The 21,841-nt window shown below is 64.8% G+C and overlaps 2 protein-coding genes across 2 annotated transcripts; one reads left to right on the forward strand and one right to left on the reverse strand.

Moving 5' to 3' along the window:
• The first annotated feature begins 999 nt into the window (after positions 1-999).
• On the forward strand, positions 1,000-14,463 carry CABLES2 (Cdk5 and Abl enzyme substrate 2). The gene is made up of 10 exons (XM_047770701.1): positions 1,000-1,385; positions 8,247-8,318; positions 8,404-8,496; positions 9,447-9,524; positions 9,725-9,833; positions 10,283-10,448; positions 10,808-10,911; positions 11,051-11,157; positions 12,035-12,239; positions 12,368-14,463. The coding sequence occupies exons 1-10, from the start codon at positions 1,000-1,002 to the stop codon at positions 12,506-12,508; spliced, it is 1,461 nt and encodes a 486-aa protein (XP_047626657.1). The 3' UTR covers positions 12,509-14,463.
• A 115-nt stretch (positions 14,464-14,578) lies between these two features.
• RPS21 (ribosomal protein S21) lies at positions 14,579-15,893 on the reverse strand. The gene is made up of 6 exons (XM_047770702.1): positions 15,805-15,893; positions 15,524-15,586; positions 15,362-15,425; positions 15,150-15,221; positions 14,731-14,786; positions 14,579-14,642 (listed from the first exon to the last, which is right to left on the reverse strand). Exons 2-6 carry the CDS (start codon positions 15,571-15,573, stop codon positions 14,633-14,635), a joined length of 252 nt encoding a protein of 83 aa, XP_047626658.1. The 5' UTR covers positions 15,574-15,586; positions 15,805-15,893; the 3' UTR covers positions 14,579-14,632.
• Positions 15,894-21,841: the final 5,948 nt, after the last annotated feature.

Below are 21,841 nucleotides of genomic sequence, written 5' to 3' on the forward strand. Positions count from 1 at the left end.
GAAGTGTGAGTGCTGCCTGCAGTTCCATGCAGGAGCATCCACGGAGAGGCTGGGCAAATCCCACCAAGTACCCCATCTCCAGGCGCCCCTGTCAACCCCCACAGCATCCTGCAGTCGGAATCACTGTGCCTACCTGAAGGAAAAGTAAGCCCACAGGCAGAAAGCTGGACAGAGCAAGCCAGTGGCACAGAGGTGGCTGCAGGACCCTGCTTCCCTCCCCCCACCCCCCAAGACACAAGGGAGTTCCTGGAGGTTCCAGAAGGCAACACCTGAAGCAGGAAGCCACAGGCTCTGAAGTCAGGGGTCCTGGGTACCGAGGAGGAAACAGGCCGGCCCTCCTCCCCACACTCAAGGTCGCCTTGCTGCCGTGGGAGGTGCAGGATTCTGCCTGGGGCTGAAGGCCCCGCCCTGGCCCCGCCCGCCCGCCTGCCACCCAGGCAGGTGCCTTCTCCCCTCAGACCCGCGGTCTCGTCTTCCGTCAATGAGGGGGGCCCGGTGGCACCGCGGGCCATTCCTGGGGCTCCTCGAGGGGCGACCTAGACCCCAGACGGAGGGTGGCACACCTCCAGCCCCTGCAACCCAGCCCCCGCCCCCGCAAAGATACACCCGGAGAGGCAAAGTCCGTTGGAGCCTAAAGACGAGGCTCGAGGGAGGCCGCTAACGTCACAACCCGGCAAGGGGAACCGGGCACTGCCACCCCGACGCCTTGGCTGCCGAGGCGGGGAGGCGAACGTGCCGCTCCGCCGCTGCGGGGCTCCGAGCCAGGCCTCGGGGGACCGGTCGGCGGGCAGACGTTCCGCTCCCGGCTCCCAGGAGCTTCATCGGATCCTCCGAGACCCGGGGGAGCCCACCCCCCGCCCCAGCCGCCCGCGCCGCTCTGGCCAATGGGAGGGCGCGATGCCGATGTATTTGCATGCGGGTGCGCCCCGGCCAATGGGCGGCGTGCGCGTGCGCGGCCGGCCGCGGCGCGCGCGGCCGGCCGGCGGGCTCAGTCGGAGGATGGCCGCGGCCGCGGCGGGTGGAGCCGCGGGCTCGTCCTCCGGCCCCGCCGCCAGGGCCCCGCCGCAGGCACTGCGGCGGCGTGGGGACTCCCGGCGTCGCCAGGCCGCGCTCTTCTTCCTCAACAACATCTCACTGGACGGGCGGCCCCCAAGCCTGGGCCCCGGCGGCGAGAAGCCCCCGCCGCCGCCCGCCGAGGCCCGCGAGCCGCCTGCGCCGCCGCCGCCGCCGCCACCGCCTCCCCCGCTGCCCGCGCCCCCCGCCGGCCTGCCGCTGCCTGGTCCTCCCGGCAGAGCCTCGGCGCCCCAGGGTCTGCTCAGCCCCGCGCCCGCGCCCACCGGCTTGGGCCTGGGCCTGGGCCTGGGCCTGGACGGGCAGCGCCAGAGGTAAGTGCCACCCGGGTCTCCTGGGGCCTGGGGGCGGCGGGGTGGCCCCGGGCAAGGTCAGCGCAGGGGTCGGGGGCTCTTGTCAGAGTCACCCGGGCTCAGGGTTGGGGTCACCTGAGGGCGGCAGAGTGGCCTAGAGCTGGGTCAGCGCAGAGGTGAAGGTGGCCCGGGGAACCTCACAGCCCAGGACCGAGGGTCAGGGTGACCTGGGGGCCTCCAGCACAGGGGGCAGGGTGGCGAGGTGGCCCAGGCTGGCCCAGCTCCTAACGTGGGGTTGAGGCGACCCTCAGAGGATCCGGATCTGCTGATGACATGGGGTCAGAGCGGCCGGTCAGCGTAGGACTTGGAGATGCGGAGGTGCCCCTCGGCCATGTGACCCCCGACACATGGGTGGGGGGTCCTGGGCCCGGTCAGGGCGCAACAGGTAGGGATCTCCTGGGCCTTGCCAGCCCTGGAAGGGAGTCTTGCCTGGGCCCGGCCAGCCTAAGATGTCCCCTGGCCCTCTGTCACCCCTTGGATGTTAGGGGTTCCTGGGGCCCTGTCCCTGGGCTTAAGGGTCATGGTCCCTGAATTCCACCCCCACCCCGAATGTGGGGTCAGGGCCCTCTCAATCTCGTCAGGCCCCCCTGTTCTCAGACCGCAGACACAGAGCCTGTCAGCCCTGGACACGCCCCCTCCCCACCCCTCTGTTCTCAGCCCTGTGGACACAGGGGCTCAAAACCCTCCCCTGTGTGTTCCCCGCATTCTCTACACTGGGCGGCCGCCTCCACGTGGGCCAGGGACCCTCCCCATATTGTGACATCTAGCATCGGAGTCTCCCGCGCCAGGCCAGGCCTCCCTGCCCCCCACAGCACAGCTGGGGGTCCCCAGAGCCCCCCCACGCCCCCGCCTCCATTGTCCCGGCTCTGCTCAGCACCCCTGAGCCTGTAGACTCCCAGGTTGCAGTGACTCCCCTTGTGCCCCACCCCTGAGCTCTGCCTGGCTGGCCTGCCTTGTGCCCACATAGCGCCTGGCTGCTGGATACCCCGCTTCTTCTCCCAGAGACCCTTCTCCCACAGCCCCCCCACAAAGCTGCAGCTCCCGACACCCTTGCGCACTGGCCCCCGGGTGACCCCTCTCCTCGCACCCTTCCTCCAGACCCCTGCACCGGCCTGGGCCCAGGACTGGCTGCTCATCACCTTCCCTTCTCAAGGGCCACTGTTGGCCTTTGGTCTGGGGGCAGAACTGCTGAGCAGGCTCGCTCCGGGGCAGGCGCTGGAGCTGTGCAGAGTCCTGCAGCTGGTGCCCCGTGTGGGTGGGTGAGACCGGGAAGCCACCGTGGTTCCCTGGTGTCCGTCCAGAGGTGGCTCTTCTTACCTGGAGGTCACCATGTGGTTGCCTCGCACCCCTGGTCCTCAGGCAGGTCAAGGTGATGTGGGGTCTTCCCAGGGACTCGTGGTCGGGATGGAGTCCAGGACACAGCGCTTCTGGCCACACTTCTTGCCCTTACAGAGGTCTCCATGGCCCTGAGGCCACCGTCCACCCCATAGGTGGACAAGGGGAGGCAGAGGATGCCTGTGGCCTGACCCTATCCGCCGACAGGCCAGCCAAGGCTCCGGAGGGGCTTAGGGCCCCGGTGGGACAGAGGGAGCAGTTTGCCTGACACCTCGCCCCCACCTCCCTGGGGAGATGGAACTGCGTCTCTGATGGGGAACTGATGCTTCTCAGTGGAAGGCCGTCCAGCTGGTCCTTGGCAGCCTGTTCCTGGCAGTGGTCATGCCCCCTGGCGGCCATCGGCCCAAGGACAGTCCCTCGCCACACCCAGTCTCCCTGGGGTCACTGCGACGCTCCAGGGCAGAGCGGTGACACCCTCCGCCGTGTGAGGCCTCACATGCACGGATGTGCGCGTGGTTCAGCAAGCAGTGCAGGCGCCTGTGTCGTGGGCCAGGCCCATTCCTGTGGGAGGTGGGCGTTGCAACCCAGCGCCTGGGACCAGGGCCCTGCTGGCAGCGCTGCCTGGTGATGCTCTTGCCGTTTGTGAAGGCCGTGTGTGCAGAGGCCTGAGCTCTGAAGGACATGGGGACGGCTGGGACGTGACACACCCGCTGCGCCCTCCACGGTCCCCTCGTCCCTCCACGCCTGCCCTCCCTGCTACTTGGCCTTCAGGTCCCGTTCAGATGTCTTCCAGGCCCTTCGCGCAGTCGGCCCCTTCTCGGGCCCTAACAGCTGACGACCCCCAGGGCAGGCACTGCCCGTCTTGCACTGCTCCCCAGGCCCAGAGGAAGGGTGGCTGGCCTGGCAAAGGGGGCTGCCAGCTACAGGCTGTGAACTTCGAGGGTCGGTTATTTGGGGAACAAGATGCAAGGGTCTCTCCCCAGAGTCTGTGTTATGAGTGCGGCGGTGGGGCCCAGGCCCTGGGAGCAGAGCTGCCTGGAATCCCAGCCCCACTGCTCAGGGGCTCTGTGACTTGGAGCAGGTGGCGCTGGTCTCTGAGCCTCTGTTTGCTCCTTTGTGAAATGGGCTTGCGTTAGGCACTACCTGCCTGCCAGAGGGCTGTTGTGAGGTCAGATGCCTGGCAGGGGCTCAGCGGGGTTGGCAGAGTGGCCAGGGCCAGGCATTATGTCCAGGTGGCCCAGGGGGGTGCTCCCTGCTCAGTGCACCTGAGGCGGGGGTGGGGGGGGTCCCACCCTGGCGTGGCTTTTTTCTGCTAAGGACCACTCATTCAACAAGCACGCACGAGGGCCTGCAATGCGCCGGCCCGAGCTCAGGCCAGATAGAGTAGGGGGCCAGCTGGCCGGCAAGACCGCCGCCCACCCTCTCCAGGCAGAGCAGGGTTCAGTGTCATGCTGGCACCTGTCCGCTGCCCGACGTGAGAAAGCGGTCACAGCAGTGGCTCGGCCGGTTCTCGGATGGTCTGACCCCCTGACGGCAGCCCCTTCGCTGGGCCCCCGGCCGGCTCTAGGTGGTCCCCAGACCTGACCGCAGTCCTTCTCTGGCTGGGTGTGCTTTTCCGTTACAAAGTGAAGGACGTTTATCTGGCACCAGAAACAAGGTGGGCAAAGCAGCCGCGGGCCCCTGTCTGTGAGCGCGTCTCGGGGCAAGGCAGGTGTGCAGAGGGGCCACCCTAAGCGTGAGCGGGGGGCGGGCAAGCCCGAGATCGACGCAGTGGTCGCTGTGCCCTCTTGACAGCCTCCCCCTGCCCCGACCCCTCATCCCTAAAGAGGCAAATGCAGGGGGCCTTGGGCCAGTCGCAGAGGACGCAGCTGGGCTCGTGTGACGTGTGACGTGGGCGCGGCTTAGCAGAGACGGGCCCCTGGCTCCCTGGGCCTCGTGTCTGGCTGGACGGCCGAGGCAGCGGAAAGCCCGGGCTTTGTTGGTGGCAGTTTGCGTGAGGCCCTTGTATGCACAGCGGGGGCGGGGGGGTGGCGCAGGCACCTGGCACCGCCCCTCCCCACACCCAGCACCCCGGGGGGCCTGCTCCCAGTGGGGTCCGCGTCCGGGCACGTGAAGGCGGCCTCCTGCTGACGGCCGGGCTGCTTCAGACAGAGCTGCTGGAAAGGTCCCTTCCAGCCTGTGGGACCTGGGGCGGCCCATGCTCAGCATTCGGATTCCAGGAGTTTCCAGAATGGCCGAGCCGGGCACGCAGGGTGCCATCCTGCTGGGGGCCACGGGGGTCCCGCCTCAGGACTCCCAAAGGGCGACCGGCTCCGCCCGGTTTGGCCCCTGGGAGGCCTCCTGTCCACCCGGGCTCCGTGCCTCCCGTGGGGCTGCACGGCCCCCCGTTTCCCTTGCTCCCTGAGAGGCGCGGGGCCCAGCGGGGTCCCCTCAGCACCTGAGCGCGGTGGTGTTCCTGGGACTGTGCAGACCCCTTCTCTCCCACGCGTGAACTGTCACCCGGGGACGTCCCAGTCACCCGATCACCACTGTGCTCGGAAGCAGCCTGAGGCTCGGGGAGCGGGAGGCGGGCCGCGTGGCCGGGGCTGGGCCCGCAGGGCTCCCTCCTGCTCAGACCTGGCCCCGGGACTGTGGAGGGCAGGGGCCGAGAGCAGCGGCCCCTCACTCGGCCACCCCTCTGGGCTCAGACTCCAGGCCGCCATCGTCCGCCTTGGCCCAGCCTTTGGACCCAAACCGCACCACGCAGAACACGCCGAGTTCAGGAGCGGAGCCCTGAGCAGAGCAGCTCACCCGGGGTCGGGAGGGCCGTGCGGCTCCCGCCAGCTCTGTGCCTCCGTGTCCCCTCCAAGCTGCGGGTCGTGAGCATGGAGCGTGTGTGCCTGCCGTGTCACAGAGGCGGAGAGAGAGAGGAAGCCCTCAAGACGGAGACCCGCGAAAGCCGAGCTCTGCGAGCCGAGGGGCCTCCTCCGGCGCTGAGCCGAGACCCACAGGGAGCGAGCCGCGCCGCAGGGCTGGCTCCCCAGCTCCCGGGGCCCCGCCGGGCGGTCCTCAGCTCTGCCGATGAGGCCCCGGCCGTGCTCACCGGGGAAATTACCTGAGGAGGCCACGCGGGATCCCCCCCGGGCGCCGAGCCCGGCCCCGCGGGGCAGGACACACACACCCCGCCAGGGACGGCGCGTCCCCGCAGACCAGCTTGGCTGCCCGGCTCGGTCCTGCAGGCCCAGCTCAGCAGGGCGCCCTCTCAGGGCATCGCCCGCTGTGGGTCCCTCCTCGCCTGCCCCTTCCCCGGCCGCCTAGGATGCTGGGGGCCTGCCTGGCACCCTCCCCGCTGCCGTCCTGGCCGCTCCTCCCGCCTGGGTCTCCCCACCGATTCGGCCTGCACGTTCGCATCCCCCCCACTTGCCTCCTGGCCAGGCCGGGCCCCTCCTCCACCATGTGGGGCAGGCGGGCGCACAGCCCCCTCTGGCTTCAGGGCCACCATGGGGCACCCTGCGTTTTACTGGGTTTCTCTCTTCAGTTCTAGTTTCTTTTCAACCAGTTTCTGTTGCCTTTGTCATTTTAAAGACTTAAGTAGAGCAGGGCCCTCACGTCAAGGTGACAGCTGGCTCTGATCTTGGGCAGGTGCCGAGCCCCCTGTGCCACCGAACGCAGTTGAGCACTGGTGTGCGGCGGCAGCTCCAGCGCCCTTGCTGGCAGGTCAGCCCCAGCGTGATGGTGCCTGTCCCTCTCCCTAGCTCCTTGAGGACACGCTGGCTCTTAGTGATCTGGGCTAACCAACCCCCAGGGGGCCTAACCACGCCCAGGGGGCCTGCTGGGAGTGGGGGGTGGTCCACAGATGCAGCGGGGAAGGTGGCGCCTGGACAGGCCTTAGCTTCTGGACATAGCCTCGGTGATGAGCCCTCCTCTGTGTCCCCTCCACGGGGGCCCAGGCCAGCTCATGCCTTATTGAAATGGCTGCTGTTGACCATTTCAAGACAGGACCCGCCTTGCTTTGCCTCCTAAGCGCGGAGCCCCGCGTGCCAGGAGCCGTCCCTCATGAGGCAGTGGGCACGGGGCCCCCCTCTGTGGCTTTGACCTAAGCCGTCCCTGCTGGTGAGACATGCATGTTGGCCGAGACCACAGCGGTGGCCTTGGTGGCAAGATTTGTGATCCTGGCCCGAGGGTGCAGCCTGCCAGTGCCAGTGCCTGGGGTGGGGGCACCTTCTGGCTCCCCAGTGCGCACCGGGTGCTGCTAAGGCCAAACATCCCGGTTTGTCTCTGGGGCAGCCCCAGCGCCTCATCCCCCAGAGGGCTGGTGGGAGCCCAGCTGTCATTGGCAGCTGATCTCTAGTCCCCTTCCATGGTCACCGGTATGCGCTCCTTCCTGACCACCTGGCGTGGCTGGGTCTCTGGGCTTCAGCCTCAGGCCTGACCTCAGCTGCATGTGCCCCTCCTGAGGAGTCGCTGCGGCCGTCCCCCCAGCTCTGGGCGCGCCTGACCACGCGGCCACACACCGGTGCTCAGATGCTCCTCGGTGCAGGTCCCACAGCCTTCTTTCCTCCTTGTCGCCGCGCAGGGCTTTGCTCCGAGAGGATCCCAGCCACCGGGCCTGGACGGTGCTGGCCAGGGGCTGTGCAAGGCTGGGTCTGCCGCACCCATTGGCTCCTTTGATGCCTCTGGCGGGGGTGGGGGTGCGGGAGGCGAGGGCCACTGAGCCAGGTGAGCTCAGGACGCTCCCTGCGTCCCCCCCGCCCTGGGCAGCCCAGGTATATGCCTCCCTGCCGCCGTCCTGGGGTGGCAGGTGGTGCCACAGCTGAGCTGAGCCTGGGGTCAAGGATGTAGCCACGGGAAGAGCTGGAGCAAGAAGGTTCCAGACCGAGGGAACAGCCCTTGCGAGGGCCCTGAGGCTCGTGCAGGGAGCAGGGGCAATGAGGGCAGCCTGGCCGAGAACGAGAGGCCTGGGCTGCACTCTGAGGGCTCCCGGGCCGGGGACAGAGGCCGGTTGTCAGCTCTGGCAATGGCTCTAAGCAGGGGCTTCACGGCTGTGGCACCGGAGTAAGCCAGAGGGTTGGCAAGACGTGTGCTGCTCTGACATCCAGCCCTGCAGAGCCGCTCTGGGCCCCATCTAGCCCCCCACACTGCCTCCCCGGGCTTCTGCCAGCCCCTCAAACCTGAGGGGCCTCCCCAAAGCACCTCTCTGCCTGCAGCCTGCTGTGGGCAAGCGGGTCGTGCCCACGGGTCCCGGGCCTGCAAGGGCTGAGCTACCAGAGGCAGCTGGCCGCCACCCCGCCCAGCGCCCCATCCCCCTCAGATTCTAATGGCAAACTCTGTCCTTGGGTGGCCCTGCTCAACACTCAGGCCTTCCCCACAGGAGGCTTCTGGCCCATGGCCGGGCCACTCTTCCCGAGGGAGGAGCCTGGTGCCTGAGAAGCAGGTGGGGCCTGGGGGAGGGGGCCCGCAAGGCAGCCTCCGGGCTGTGTCCTGAGCCCTGCTGTGTCCTCCTGACAGAAGGCGAGTTGCCTCCCAGCGCTGCTCCCTCGAGTTTCTGGAAGACGCCGTGGGATGTGCCTCAGTTCAAAGGTTAGGCGCCCGGCCGCCACCCACCCCAAGGCCTGGGGCCAGAGCAGGTCGCGGGAGGGAAGGCTGACCTGCTTTTCACCTGCAGAACCAAGCCCATCTCGGGCTCCCCGCGACACAAGGGCCTGAAGAAGACCCACTTCATCAAGAACATGCGGCAGTACGACACCAGGAACAGCAGGTACCCGCCGGCGGCGCCGAGGCCTGGGGCCCGGGCCATGCCCAGGGTCCTGCCCTCCAGGGCACGAGGGCGTACCCAGAGCCCGTCCCACGTCCCTGCCCATCCCACACGCCTCCCTCTGGAGTCACCAGCTGCCGGGGCCGCCGCACACCCCAGCCTCGGGTCCACGTGCTGACGTGCTGGAGCACTGGCGACAGTGGCAGGCAGAGCGGCAGGATGTGTCCAAGAGAGAGAGGGTGGCTGTATGCGGGAAGCACGGAGGGCATCTGGCTCGCCTGAGCTGGGGAGCAAGGTAGCAGCAGTGCCCACAGCCCTCGGAGGCCCTGGGTCTGTAGTCCAGGTGGGGGCAGTTCCTGTCGCTTGTCCCTCACGCCCCACCCTGCTGACCCTGAGCCGGCGCCCTGACCCAGAGGGCCCCCCCACCCATCCCCCTTCCTGCTGGAGGCCACGCCAGGTCGAGGAGCCCACAGTGGCCCAGCACGGTCCCCAGCACCACAGGCTCAGCCTGGCGCTGAGGAGCGGGCCGGCCGGAGCCGAGCCCAGGGAGCGAAAGGCCGTGCTTCTGGCCGGGCCCCACGCGGGGCCCCACTCGGGCCAGTTCGATTCAGGACACAGGGTGGGTGCCTTCGGAGGCTGTCAGGCTCCTGCTCCTGGGACCCCCTGAGGACAGTCCCCTGAAGAGAACGGCCCTCGGGGCCAGCGCCTCTGCCTCTTGTGTCCTCCGAAGCCTGGCCTCCTGCCTCCACCTACCTGCCGCCAGCGTGCACTGCGCGGAAGGGCTGGCTCGCCAAGGGGGCAAGACAGGGCGCCCTCAGGCAGCCCCTGGAGGGAACCAGCAAAACGCTCCCCTGGCCACTGGGCTGCTTAGCCCGCGGACGCCCGGGTCTAGGCGGGAAGGAGCCTCCCTGCAAAGGCCTGCCGCCCCGGGCTGACCCCCGCCCTCCCCGCAGGATCGTGCTGATCTGCGCCAAGCGGTCCCTGTGCGCGGCCTTCTCGGTCCTGCCCTACGGAGAAGGCCTGCGTGTCAGGTGAGCGTGGGCCCCGCTGGCTGGGGGGCAGGGGCCCGTGGGCAGCTTCCACCGGAGCTTCTCGGGAGCCCTGCAGCGCGTCCGGCTCCTGGTTCTCTGGGAGGCACCGCTCATTGATCAGGCCGCTGAACCCAGGTGTCTGGGCCGCTCCTCCGGGAGGGCGCCGCGTGCGTCCCCGTGACCCGTCCTGTGTGTTGCAGTGACCTGAGGGTGGACAGCCAGAAGCAGAGGCATCCGTCGGGTGGCGTCTCCGTGTCTTCGGAGATGGTCTTTCAGTTGGAGGGCGTCGAGCTGGGGGCCGATGGAAAGGCAAGAGTCGCCACCACGTGCAGGCAGGGCTCACGAGTGTCGGGGGGCGCGCCCCACGTTGTGTTTCACTTAGCCTCCTAAGATGCACGTACCCGTGGGAGGAAGCCACCTGGCCCCTACAAACAGGCCGGTGGCCCCGCGGCGGCCAGGTGACGAGAGCACCGCCAGCGGTGAGGGTGTGGGAGGCCAGGGGCTGGAGGAAGGGAGGAGCTCCAGGCTGCAGACCCCGGATGAGCGACGGGGCTGGGGGTGTTCTAGAAGCTTCCCGGGAGTGAGCAGCATGAGCCCTGGGTGGTGGGAGCTGCAGTGGTCCCTTCCTTGTCCGCGAGTGCGGGAGCATCTGTGTGGGACCCTCCTGCCACAGGAAGGAGCGGGCAGAGCTGCCGTGACCTCTGGTCTTAGACGGGGTCGCAAGGCTGAGGCCGCTGCCGCTGCCACTGCCTTTCCAGGTCGTGTCTTATGCCAGGTTCCTGTACCCCACCAACGCCCTGGTCACACTCAAGCCAGACAGCCACGTTCCACCGCCTCAGCCCCGGCCCAGCATCCCCCGCACCCTGCTGGCGTCCAGATGCAAACCTGGCCCCCCCAGGGCGGCGCCTGCCGGCACAGAGCTAGGTAACCTAAGGGCCCTGGCCGCGTGCAGAGCAGGCAGCCAGGGCCACCATGTGGCCCGCAGACCATGTCACCTCCAAGCCCCTGGGCCTCAGCCCAGGCTTGGGGAGTGGGGTCAGCCGCAGCCTCTCAGGAGGGGGCTCCCCACACAGCACACACCTGTGCATCTGCCAACGTCCTGCCTCCCACCCGGGTCTCGGGGAGGGGACCTCACCAGGAGCCCCCAGGACCCTGGCACTTCACTCCCCTTGTCCACAGTGACGCCCTGGCGCTGGACGGGCTCTGGCTGAGGCCTGGGTCGGCACAAGCCGTTGAGCGGCGCTCTAGGCTCACGGTGGCTCAGAGCCATGCTCTGCTTGCAGGGGCCGACATGGGGGATCCCCTGGAGTACAACCCGAACCTCCTGGACGACCCTCAGTGGCCCTGCGGCAAGCACAAGCGTGTCCTCATCTTCGCGTCCTACATGGTACATGGGGCCGCCCTCGGGGTCGGGCGGGCAGCTGCGGTGGGCCACGCGCCCTGCCCGGGGGTCAGCCTCACCGCGGCGTCAGGGCGCGGCGTGCAGGCGCCCCGGGGCTGCGTGGGGACGGCCTCCCCTGTTGCAGACCACGGTGATCGAGTACGTGAAGCCCTCCGACCTCAAGAAGGATATGAACGAGACCTTCCGGGAGAAGTTCCCACACGTCAAGCTGACGCTGAGCAAAATCAGGAGGTAAGGGGGGCCGAGGCGGGCGTCCCCGAGCCCGCTGCTGAGACGAGGCCTTCCTCGCACCCACGTCTGGGAGTTCCCATCATGGCTCAGTGCAGTGACTAGGGAATTCGACTAGAAATCAGGAGGTTGAGGGTTCGATCCCTGGTCTCACTCAGTGGGTTAAGGATCCAGTGTTGCCATGAGCTGTGGTGTAGGTCGCAGATGCAGCTCGGATCTGGTGTGGCTGTGGCCGTGGCCAGCAGCTGCAGCTCTGATTCGACCCCTAGCCTGGGAACCTCCATATGCCGTGGGTGTGGCCCCAGAAAAGACAAAAAGACACCCCCCCCCCAAAAAAACACTTCTGATGCATAACCTGTGCCAGGCCTGGTTGGCTCTGCTCTCCCGTTTCCGGTAGATTCCTGAGCTTCATAAGCTCAGTGCACCCCTCCTAAGCCCACCCTTGCCAGCCAGCCAGGCCAGTAGCAGCAGCTCCGTCCTGCCTCCCGGAGGTCAGGCCCCCTTGGTGCTTCTGCCAGCCCTCCCCAGGAGTTCCCCCTCACCCGCGAGGCGGGCACCGTGACCAGCCCCACAGCAAGTGCTCCAGACCACCATCAGCGCCACACCTCTGGGCCTTTGCACTGCTGCTCCCTCCCCACACCAGCCCCACCCCTGCTGCCCCAGGAGCACAGGGACTCAGTCCTCGGTGGGGTCCTCTTGAGAACAGGTGGAGGAGTGCCTCAGAGGCCAAGACCAGGCTGCTGCCTGCCTGCCAAGCTCTGGGCCTGAACACGGGGTCGTGCCCTCCGGCAGGAAATGTCACTTTTCCAGGGGCCCAAAGGCACATCAGGGAGCGCCACTTCCTGGCCCCACAGCCCTTGGCTCCCATGTAAACCCACAGTTTAAAACGGGAGATGCGGAACCTGTCTGAGGAGTGTGGGCTGGAGCCCGTGACCGTGTCCATGGCCTACGTATACTTCGAGAAGCTCGTCCTGCAGGGCAAGCTCAACAAGCAGAACCGCAAGCTGTGCGCAGGCGCCTGCGTGCTGCTGGCCGCCAAGATCAGCAGCGACCTGCGCAAGAGCGACGTGAAGCAGCTCATTGACGTGAGTCCGCCCGGCCCCGCCCAGCCCGCCGGCCCCGCCCCGCGCTGGCTCCGCCCCGCCCCGGCCCCGCCCCGCGCTGGCTCCGCCCCGGCCCCGCCCACTCAACCCCTCTCTCTTCCTCTGCGCAGAAGTTAGAAGAAAGGTTTAGATTCAACAGACGGGATCTGATTGGGTTTGAGTTCACGGTGCTCGTCGCCTTGGAACTTGCTCTCTACCTTCCCGAGAGCCAGGTCTTACCTCATTACAGGCGCCTCACGCAGCAGTTCTAGCCGGCCGCCGCGGGCGTTTGCGGGCGCTGCCGGGCGCACCCCGCAGGCGGTGCCGCCTCCTCCACCTTGGCTTCCTCGGAGCGGGCCTGCTTCCACGCCAAAGCACACTCCCCACCGCCACGGTATTCCTGAGCCCCCTGGCGTTCTTCCGTGAACCAGTGCGGGGTTTGTTACTGCTTCTTCTTTCCCTGTGCCTGAGACGGGTCTGGCACCAGCACGTGGATGTGCGCTGCGCGGGGGTGAATCCTGCCTCTTCAGCGCCTTTCTCCTTTGCGGGAGCCAGCCCTCTGCAAACCACCGCAGTCACTGCACGAGCATCTGCGGAGACCTGGGTTTCCAGAGCTCACTGGATGCCCTGAATTGCTGGAGTGACCCTGACAAAGCATTCATCTTGGCTCTCTCAGGTTTTCAGAAGTGGGAACTGTACTGGCCCCAGCAGCCCCTCGGGGGTTGCCGGCCCCACCTCCACCCCACCCTGACCGCCCGCCTCCGCCGGCAGGGCTCTGGCATCCGCCTGGGCCCCGGCGAGTGGACTCCTGGCTGGTCTTGATCTCGCTTTTACTCTCGGGCCTCTGTTCTTGCGAGGATCGTGTCACTGTGAAGCCCTGATGCCCCGACTGTCACACACCCCAGCAGGCCTCTGGCACGGGCACTAGCCCACCCCACACGCAGGGACGCGTCTCACCAGGAACTCCCCACTGGCCCATGACACTTGGGACCTGCAGGAGGGCTGAGTTGCTGGCTCTTGGTCTTCCTGAGCAATACTGCAGAGAAAACCCATTATTTATTGTCACGTAGGACTTGCTTCTGTAGGTCTTTTTTTCCTGAGGGAACAAAAGCGTGTTAAAGAGACCTGAAGTTGTGACTTGAATCACACTTGACCCTCAAGCAGGAGGGTCACTTCCCGGCCCTGCCTCCCTGAAAGGGCTTCTGCCCGGGCCTCTTCCCCACGGGCACGAAGTGGCTTCTCCACACCACGGTCGCCAGCTCTTGCGTGCGCTTTGCTGCCCCCCCAAACACTGAAGACCAAGGAGGAGTTTCTCCCTTGAGAGTCAGCTGCTCACAAAAAATGACTGTGTTGGCTGGGCCATGAAGCTGCTGTCCTACTGCTGTCCTAGAAAGCTGTCACTGGAGGGGCTCTGGGACAGCCCCACCCTGCATTCTGCCCATGTGGACTGGTGCTTTTGCAGAAAGGAGTTGCCAGCACTCAACCACCAGCAGCTGCTGAGACCCCAGCAGAGGTGTGGGACGGCCACCTGCAGGCCTGCTCCCACCTGCCTGCTGTGTCCAGTCACTCAGTTGGGCTGAGGGGGACAGCAGGCCAGAGACAGAGCCCACGTGGGTTTACCGAGTGCCTCTTCCCCGTCCTCCTGCCCAAGACCGCCCCGGACCCGATGTGCACCAGGGGGGTTTGAAGGATGAAGCTGCTAGGCCCCAGGCAACTCTTCTGGTGACCTGTCCTGCCATCACAGGTCTCAAGGACACGAACCCGTGCTGCAAGGGACCGACTTCCAAAACTGTACGTTGCTGGTTTACAATTAGCCTCAAGGGACACGTCTTGGGGGTTTCTATACAGACATTAGGATGGCTGGAGTAATTTAAGTTTGCGTGTCCACGTAGTGGAGGTTTTCTCGTTCACCAAACCCATCTGTAACCTTCCCCTTTGTGTGCTGCACCCTTTTTAATGATGTCAGGAGCTGCCACTGTGTGGTACTCCAGTGAAGCCAGTATTTAAGGCATTTAACTTCAGCCTAAACTGTCGTTCCCCCCCCCCCCCAGAACCTGCCCAGACATGAGTCCAAGGGCCTTGTGCCACCCCCTCAGCACTGGGCAGGTGTCGTGGATTTAAATGTGTGCTTAGTGGTCATCTGACCTAAATGTCATGTGTCATGGATCTGTTAGCAAAGTCATGTATTTGTGCTTTTAAGTAAAATCTGGTTTTGCAGTATGCCTCACAGGCCGCCTTTCAGGTGACAGGCCCCTTCGACTCACAGCAGATACCCCAGCCCCGACCCTCAGAGCCCAGAGGAGAGACCACCATCCCTCCCAAGCAGACAGTGAAACAACAGACGGATTTGAACTATTTATTTATGACAAACATTCCACATGTGTGAGCCTCGCCAGTCAGAAATTCCTAGAAAAGGAAGAAAGATATATGAAAATCTGGCTTCTGAAGAAGCGCACCCCCCCCCAGCCCTCTGCCCACACTCTGACCCTCTTACTTTGAGACGATGCCGTCGGCCTTGGCCAGCCGGAGAATGGAGTCGTCTGACTCTCCCTGGCAAGAAAAGCACCCTGAGACCACTGCCCAGAGGTCCAGCCACACCCCGGCCCAGCCGGACCACAGGAGGCACAGCAGCAGTGGGCAGACACCTGGCAGTGCAGGAGAGGCCCTGGGGATCTGAGGCACCTGGGAAGCTCCAAGGTCAAGGCCCATCTGTGTCTCTTATCAGGATGGCCCTTTCTTGGGACCCCAAGCACCCCTCTTCCACCTCCCCCCGGGAAGGGGCTGGCAGCAGCACAGTCCAGTCCAACAGGCTCTGGCCTGTTCTGCCAACACATCTGCTCAGACCTGAGGAAACGCAGGGAGAGACCATTTTCCTGCTCAAAAGGCCAGTGAAAGAGACCAGGGGACACTCACCATCCTGCGAATGGCACCACAGATGGCGTAGGTTTTAAACTGGCCGTTGAACCTGCCTGTCACCTTGTCAACCTATAAGTCAGGAAGGGGGGTCACGAAGAGGTGCACCCGAACGCCTTTAGGTCCAAGCCCGGGGTTCAGACGTCAACACGCAGACCCGTCCGGTAGACCTTGCGCCCTCCCCGGCGCAGAGATCCTCCCACCCGACTCACCTCGGCCACGTTCATCTGGATGGACGCGTGGTCCTTGGCGCCGATGATGCGGTTGCTGGCGGAGCTGCGGGGGGCGGGAGGGCGGGGGGCGGGAGGGCAGTGAGCGGGGAGCGGCTCGCTGGGAGCGGTTGGGGGGATTACGGGGCGGTGGGGAGCGCTCACCATTTTCGAGGCACGTACAGGTCCACGAACTCGCCCGCGTCGTTCTGCATGTTGAAGGCACGCCTGCGGGACCCCAAGCGGTGCCGTAAGGAAAGGGCCGCGCGCCCCTTCCCACCCACCCGATCCCCGCGCCATGCCCCTTCCCAGGCCCGACTCCGGTCGCCGCGCGGTCCCCCGGGCCAGGCCCCGACCCCCCCCCCCGCCGTGCCCCCGGCCCGACTCGAACCCCGATCCCCGCGCGGTCCCCCTGCCCAGGCCCCGAGCCCAGCCGCGCGGCCCACCTTGTGTCACCACGATGAGCGCGAGCTCAGAAAGGAAGGGCCGGCTCCCCCGGCAGCACTACTGGCGGGCGGGGGCGGGGCCTCGCGAGTACTTCCGGGTCCCCCGCGCTGCCTCGAGTCTGCGCGGAGAGCGGTGCGGACCGGGCCGACGCACTTCCGCTTCCGGTGGGCGGGAGCCTCCGGGCGTCTGTGCTGCGGTCTCGGCCCCCTGCGGCTCCTGGCCGTCTCGGCTGCGCCGCCCGGCTGGTTGGCGTGCGGGGCTGGCGGCCGGCGCGGGAGTGCTGGGACGGACCGCGCTCATCTGAACGTGAGAGGTGTAGACCGCGCCGGGGGATTCACCCCGGGAAACTAGCCAGGCAGCGTGGAGATGGACGCAGGAGGGGCGTCGTGGGTTATAAGAGCAAAGGGTGGGGCGAGCCCCTGCGGTCCTGAGGGAGGCCGGGAGGAGCGGCGGGGCTGCGGCGGGGGACACCCTCGGATTAGAAGCCAACCCCTCGGGAAACCGAGACCAAGCTGCGAAGGCGCTTGGCCAAGCCCAGTGGCAGAACCCCCACAGCCCTTGCCCTGCACCATCGGGCCCCTCCCCAGGACTCTTTCCCCCACCGCATCACCCCCGCTACACCTCCATGGAGCGGTACTGACGGAGAGGCCCATTCCTGCTGCCAGGAATTTGTTAGTGAAGAAAACAGGAAACTCCTAGAGTTCAGAATTAATGTCCCAGAGCCCCCTGCCCACATTCCTGGGAGTGTGCGGGGCAGTCTGTCCCTTTGGGACTTCATCTCCGATGAAACGGAAGGCCCCTCCCGGGTGGACCCCAGGCCACATACGCCTTGTCTCCCGCTGCTGCCACCCTCCCATCCTCCAAGTCTGGTCTCCCCCATCACTTCCGCACCTGAGTCTCGGCTCGCCCAGGTGGGGGCTCTCCCAGGGCGGGCTCTGCTCACCGAGCGGGACTGCACATAGTAGGTGTACGAAGCCAGTGAATGTGCACACGATCCCTATCAGCCTGGCCCCACGGGGCCTTGTCTGAATCACGGCCAACTTCCATGGAGCTCTGGGCCTGGCGGGGACTGAGGCCACAAGTTCCTTCATACCTGTGTTTGGGTGGGCAGCGTGTCTGCTGTTGCTTCCATGGGACTCCAGCGGCTGGGTATCAGGCGTGAGGTCACTGAGGCCAGCACCTTGTAGAAGGGTCACTCAGTGTCTGTGCCAGCCCCGAGAGAGAGAGAGAGAGAGAGAGGGGTGTGCTTTGTCCAGGCCCCCCAGCACGTGCACAGGTATTACATGTTTATGTTTGTGGCAGGGGTCTGCACAGATGGCCTACCTGTCCATATCAGTGTGTGGCTCAGCCCAGCTAGGCCTGGTCTTCAAGAGATTCTGTAGGAGTTCCTGCTTTGGCACAGTGGGTTAGGAGTCGACTGCAGTGGCTCAGGTCGATCCCCAGTCTATTGCAGTGGGTTAAAGGATCCGGCCTTGCCGCAGCTGTGGCATAGATTTCAATCCCTAGCCCAGGAACTTCCACATGCTGCAGCGTGCAGCCATACCATTTTCTAAAAATAAATTTTAAAAAAGATTTATCTCTAACTGGAAGGCAGGAGACAGAGTAGCAGGAGAGTGGCAGAGAGAGGCCTGCCAGAGTCTTAGCCCAGAAATAAATCCTCATGTATACAGTCAAGTGATTTCTGATGAGAGTGCCAGGACCATTTAAGAGAGAAAGGGGAGTTCCTGTCGTGGCACAGCGGAAATGAATCCGACTAGGAACCGGGAGGTGGCCGGTTCTATCCCTGGCCTCGCTCAGTGGGTTAAGGATCCAGCGTTGCCGTGAGCTGTGGTGTAGGTTGCAGATGAGGCTGGCATCCTGTGTGGCTGTGGCTCAGGGCAGCAGCTCCAGCTCCAAGTAGACCCCTAGCCTGGGAACCTCCATATGCTGCGAGTGTGGCCCTGAAAAGACAAAAAGCCAAAAAAAAAAGAGGGTGGTGTTCTCAGCAAGTGTGCTGGAAAGACTGGCTACCACATGCAAAAGGATGAAACAGGCCCCTTCCTTTGCGCCACGTGCAAAAATCAACACAAAATGAATCAAGGACACAAATGTAAAAATGAAACTCTTAGAGGAAAATTTAGGGCACAGCTTTTGCCTTGGCGATGCTTTCTTGCACATGAGATGAAAGACAGAATCAGCAACAACAAAAAAGACAAAGTTTGAAAAATGTGTGCATCAAAGACACCATGAACAGAGTGAAGAGGCAAAGTCCCACTGGCACAGCAGGATTGATGGCGTCCTGGGAGCGCTGGGAGCGCTGGGGCGCAGGTTCCATCCCCAGCCTGCCACAGCAGGTTAGGCTTGGGCAGCAACTGCAGCTCAGAACTGATCCCTGGCCTGGGTTGCATGTGCCGCAGGACAGCCCAAAAAAAAGGCAACCCAAAGAATGGGAGAAGGTACTTACATCCGATAAGGGGTTAATGTTCAGAGTATAGAGGGAACGAAGACCTGAATTAAAAATGGGCAAAGGACCCCAAGAGACATTTCCCCAGAGGAGATGTGCCAGCGGCCAACTTGCACGGGGAAGATGCTCAACACCCGAGGGTCGGGGCGCTGCAGACGCAGCTGCAGGACGCGGCTCCCGCCCTTCAGGAAGGCCTCCGCGTGATTTAGAAAGAGTAGGTGTGGGCGAGGGTGTGGAGGTACTGGAACCCTTGTGGGTTGGAATGTGAGCCAGAACAGCCGCTGTGGGAAACAGCATGGATCCTCAAAAAATTAAACAGAACCCCCCCTGGAGTTCCAGTCGTGGTTCGAAGGAAACGAACCCAACTAGCATCCATGAGGATGCAGGTTCGATCCCTGGCCTCGCTCAGTGGGTGAAGGATCCGGCGTTGCCGTGAGCTGTGGTAGAGTTCGCAGACAGGGCTCGGACCCCACATGGCCGTGGCTCTGGTGTAGGCCGGCAGCTGCAGCTCCAATTTGACCGCTAGCCTGGGAACCTTCACATGCCGTGAGTGTGGCCCTAAAAAGAGAAAAAAGTAAATAAATATAAAGATAGAACTTGCATATGGTCCCGCAGTTCCGCTTCTGGACCATTTTCCCAGAAGAAGTGAAAGCAGTGTCATGAAGAGATCCTGGCACACCCGTGATCACAGCCTTACAATCACCAAGACGTAGGAGCAACCCAGGCGTCTCTGGGTGGGTGAGCGGGTGAGCCAGACGCGTGCTCTGGGCACAGCAGGAAGCTGCGGGAGGAAGGAGGCTGGAACACCTGCATGGGGTGAAGCTTGAGGACGTTGTGAGTGAAACGGGCCGTGTAATTCCACCACGAGGAGGGACCTAAAGCAGCCCGGTTCAGGTTCAGGCAGAGAGTAGGACGGGGGCTGCGGGGGGCAGGGGCGGGGAGGGAGTTAGTGTTTCATGGCCTGGAGCTCCGTCTTCGCAAGACGAGACGTTTCTAGAGATGGTGGTGGCAGTGGCTGCACAGCAGCATGCGTGTGTTTAATACCCGTGAGCCACACGCCTGAGAGTGGTCAAAGGCGAAAGTTTTAGATATATTTTATCACATAAAAAAAAAAAAAATTGGGAGAGCAGTTTCTCGGGGCTACCTGAGGTGCTGTTGCCTGGGCTTAAGTCCTAATTTCACCCCAAATAAAACTTGACTCTCAAAAAAAAAAGGAAAAAAATTTCTGGCCAAGCCGCCAGTGTGCCAGAGTTCCCAGGCCAGGGATCAGCCCGCGCCACAACAGTGGCAATGCCAGGTCCTTAACCTGCTAGGCCACCAGGAAACAAAAAACCACTCGCGCGCACATAGAAGACATCACAGTCCCCGGTTCCCTGGGACAGGGTCCCAGAGGCCAGGTCTTCAAAAGGAAGCTCTGTGACCCCTCTCTCCAGACCATGACATCTGGATGAGCCCCTCTCTAAGAAGCCCTGTTGTCCAAAGTCCCAGGCCCGCCAACAGGAGGGAGGGGCCCCCTGAAGTGGGGCAGCTGCGCGGGTGGAGCCGAGCCGGACGTCCCGGGCCCATGTACTCTCCCCGGCAGCCACTGCGGGGCGTCCAGAGCTGCTCCCGTGCTGCTCCCGGCCCCGCACAGCCCTGCCCACTGTCCTGCAGGCTGCCTCCCTCAGGCCCGGCCCACATGCACCCAAGGAGTGCATTGTTGCCCGAGCTTCCTGTGGGGTCTCCAGGTGGGGACAGGGCCGAAGCTGGGGGCGCTGAGCGAGCCTGGCACTCCGAGGCACCCTTGCTGATCCTGGCCAGCCGCCAGGGTCCGGGGCAGCCGCAGTTCCGCAGGGTGGTCCCATGAGGACCCGCGAGGGCCCCTGTATTCGCAGGACACGGCTGTTCCTGCCCCCGGGGGCCCTGGACCACGTGACTCCCAGCATCGCACCAGGGCTGCAGGCTGGGTTTGCACGCCCTGTGCCTCTTAGCCGTGTGACACGCTGCGTCATTGCCCCCTCCCGGCTGATAAAGCGGGGAGGTGGTAATGGCGCATGTGTGCACGGGGCTCAGAACCCACATGGAATTTGGGAGGCCCTCGGTGTGCCAGCACGCACCGCCACCACCGTCATCCCATCACTGTCACCACCACCATGTGCTCAGTATGAGGTCATGACACAGGTCACACAGCTGCAGAAGACTCTGGAAGCTGAGTCTCTCCCTGGTCCTTGTTCAGGCTGCCCAGGCGGGGGGCTGGAGGCCGGGGGCCCAGGTGCAGGTGGAGGCTGCAGGCCCACCTTGCAGTCAGGTGCCTGGGGCCCCCGGATGTGTGGTGACAACGGCCACCCGGGAACCTCCCCCCACCCCCAGCAGCCGTTTCTGGCTGGGCCAGGCCAGGTCAGCCCCAAACCCATTGTGTGTGGAAGGGGACCAGCCCTGAAACCAGGAAACCCTCCTTCCTGGCCTGAGTGCAGGCCCAGGGTGAGCTGCAGGTCAGGGCCAAGGGACAGGCTTGTCCCCGTGCAGAGCTGGCCAGGAGCTCTGGCCACGGGCCCCTCCTGGCTGCCCTCTGCTCTCGGGAGAAGGCCCAGCCTCGGAGGGGCCCCAGGGGCATGGAGCATGCAGGCCTCAGTGAGCCACCGGCACGGCCTGGTGCCCCCACCTCCCTGGTGATTCCAGACGGTCCTCCAGTCTCGGAGGGACACGGGCAGTCACCAGCCCTCCAGTCTCAGCGAGGCTCCAGGGAGGTCACAGCAGATGCGGCACATGTGGGTCCCCACCGGCGGGCAGCCGGAGGCAGCCTGAGCGTGGCGGCCAGCGTCAGCTCTGTTCCGTCTTACTTTGTTTCACTTTGTCTGGTTACTTATCTTTCTGCATTCGATTTTTTCTTGTGATCTAACCTACACGTGGCAAGGAACACAAACCCTAAGCATCCCATGTTCACCCAGGCAGCCGGGGTGTAGTGCTGACCACGCCGCCTTGGGTCAGGGTCAGGGCCGGGGACTGGGTGGGCCCGTGCCCCTCCCCACCCGCCCCCTCGGAGGCTCTCGCAGGCCCAGTGCCCAGATGCAGGTGAAGGCACTCTGGAGGCGGGGCTGGGGGCCGAGCCGGGCCCCTGGACGCCAGCTGACGCCCGGGAGAGGACGATGAGGTCACATAGCCAGGCACGGCCCGTCTTCTGGCCCCACCCCTCCCTCGGGGCCTGGCTGTGAGGACAGAGCCAAGGGACAGGAAAGGAGGCCCTTCCGTCCCAGGCACACAGCGTCCCAGGCACACAGCTGGCTCATCCCCGTGGCCACCCAGTGGGCTCACCCGGCTGGCCAGCGGCCAGGAAGTCCCAGTCAAACTGGGTGGAGTTTCAGGTTCAAAGGAAGGAGGCTGCCAGGCCCACCTTTCCCCTGGGGCTGGGCCTGCCAGGGGCAGACGCCACGGTTGGTGTCCAAGCTGACCTCGGACCCCAGCCCTATCCCTCTCTCTTTCTGAGTCTCAGGTTCCCTATCAGAAGGCTGAAGCTGGGAGTTCCCTTGTGGCACAGAGGGCTAGGGATCCAGCATCACTGCTGTGACGCAGGTTTGATCCCTGGCCAAGGAATGGCCAAATGCCTCGAGGGCCGA

The sequence above is a fragment of the Phacochoerus africanus genome, chromosome 3, assembly GCF_016906955.1.
Source record: "Phacochoerus africanus isolate WHEZ1 chromosome 3, ROS_Pafr_v1, whole genome shotgun sequence".
NCBI classification, from domain to species: Eukaryota; Metazoa; Chordata; class Mammalia; order Artiodactyla; family Suidae; genus Phacochoerus; species Phacochoerus africanus.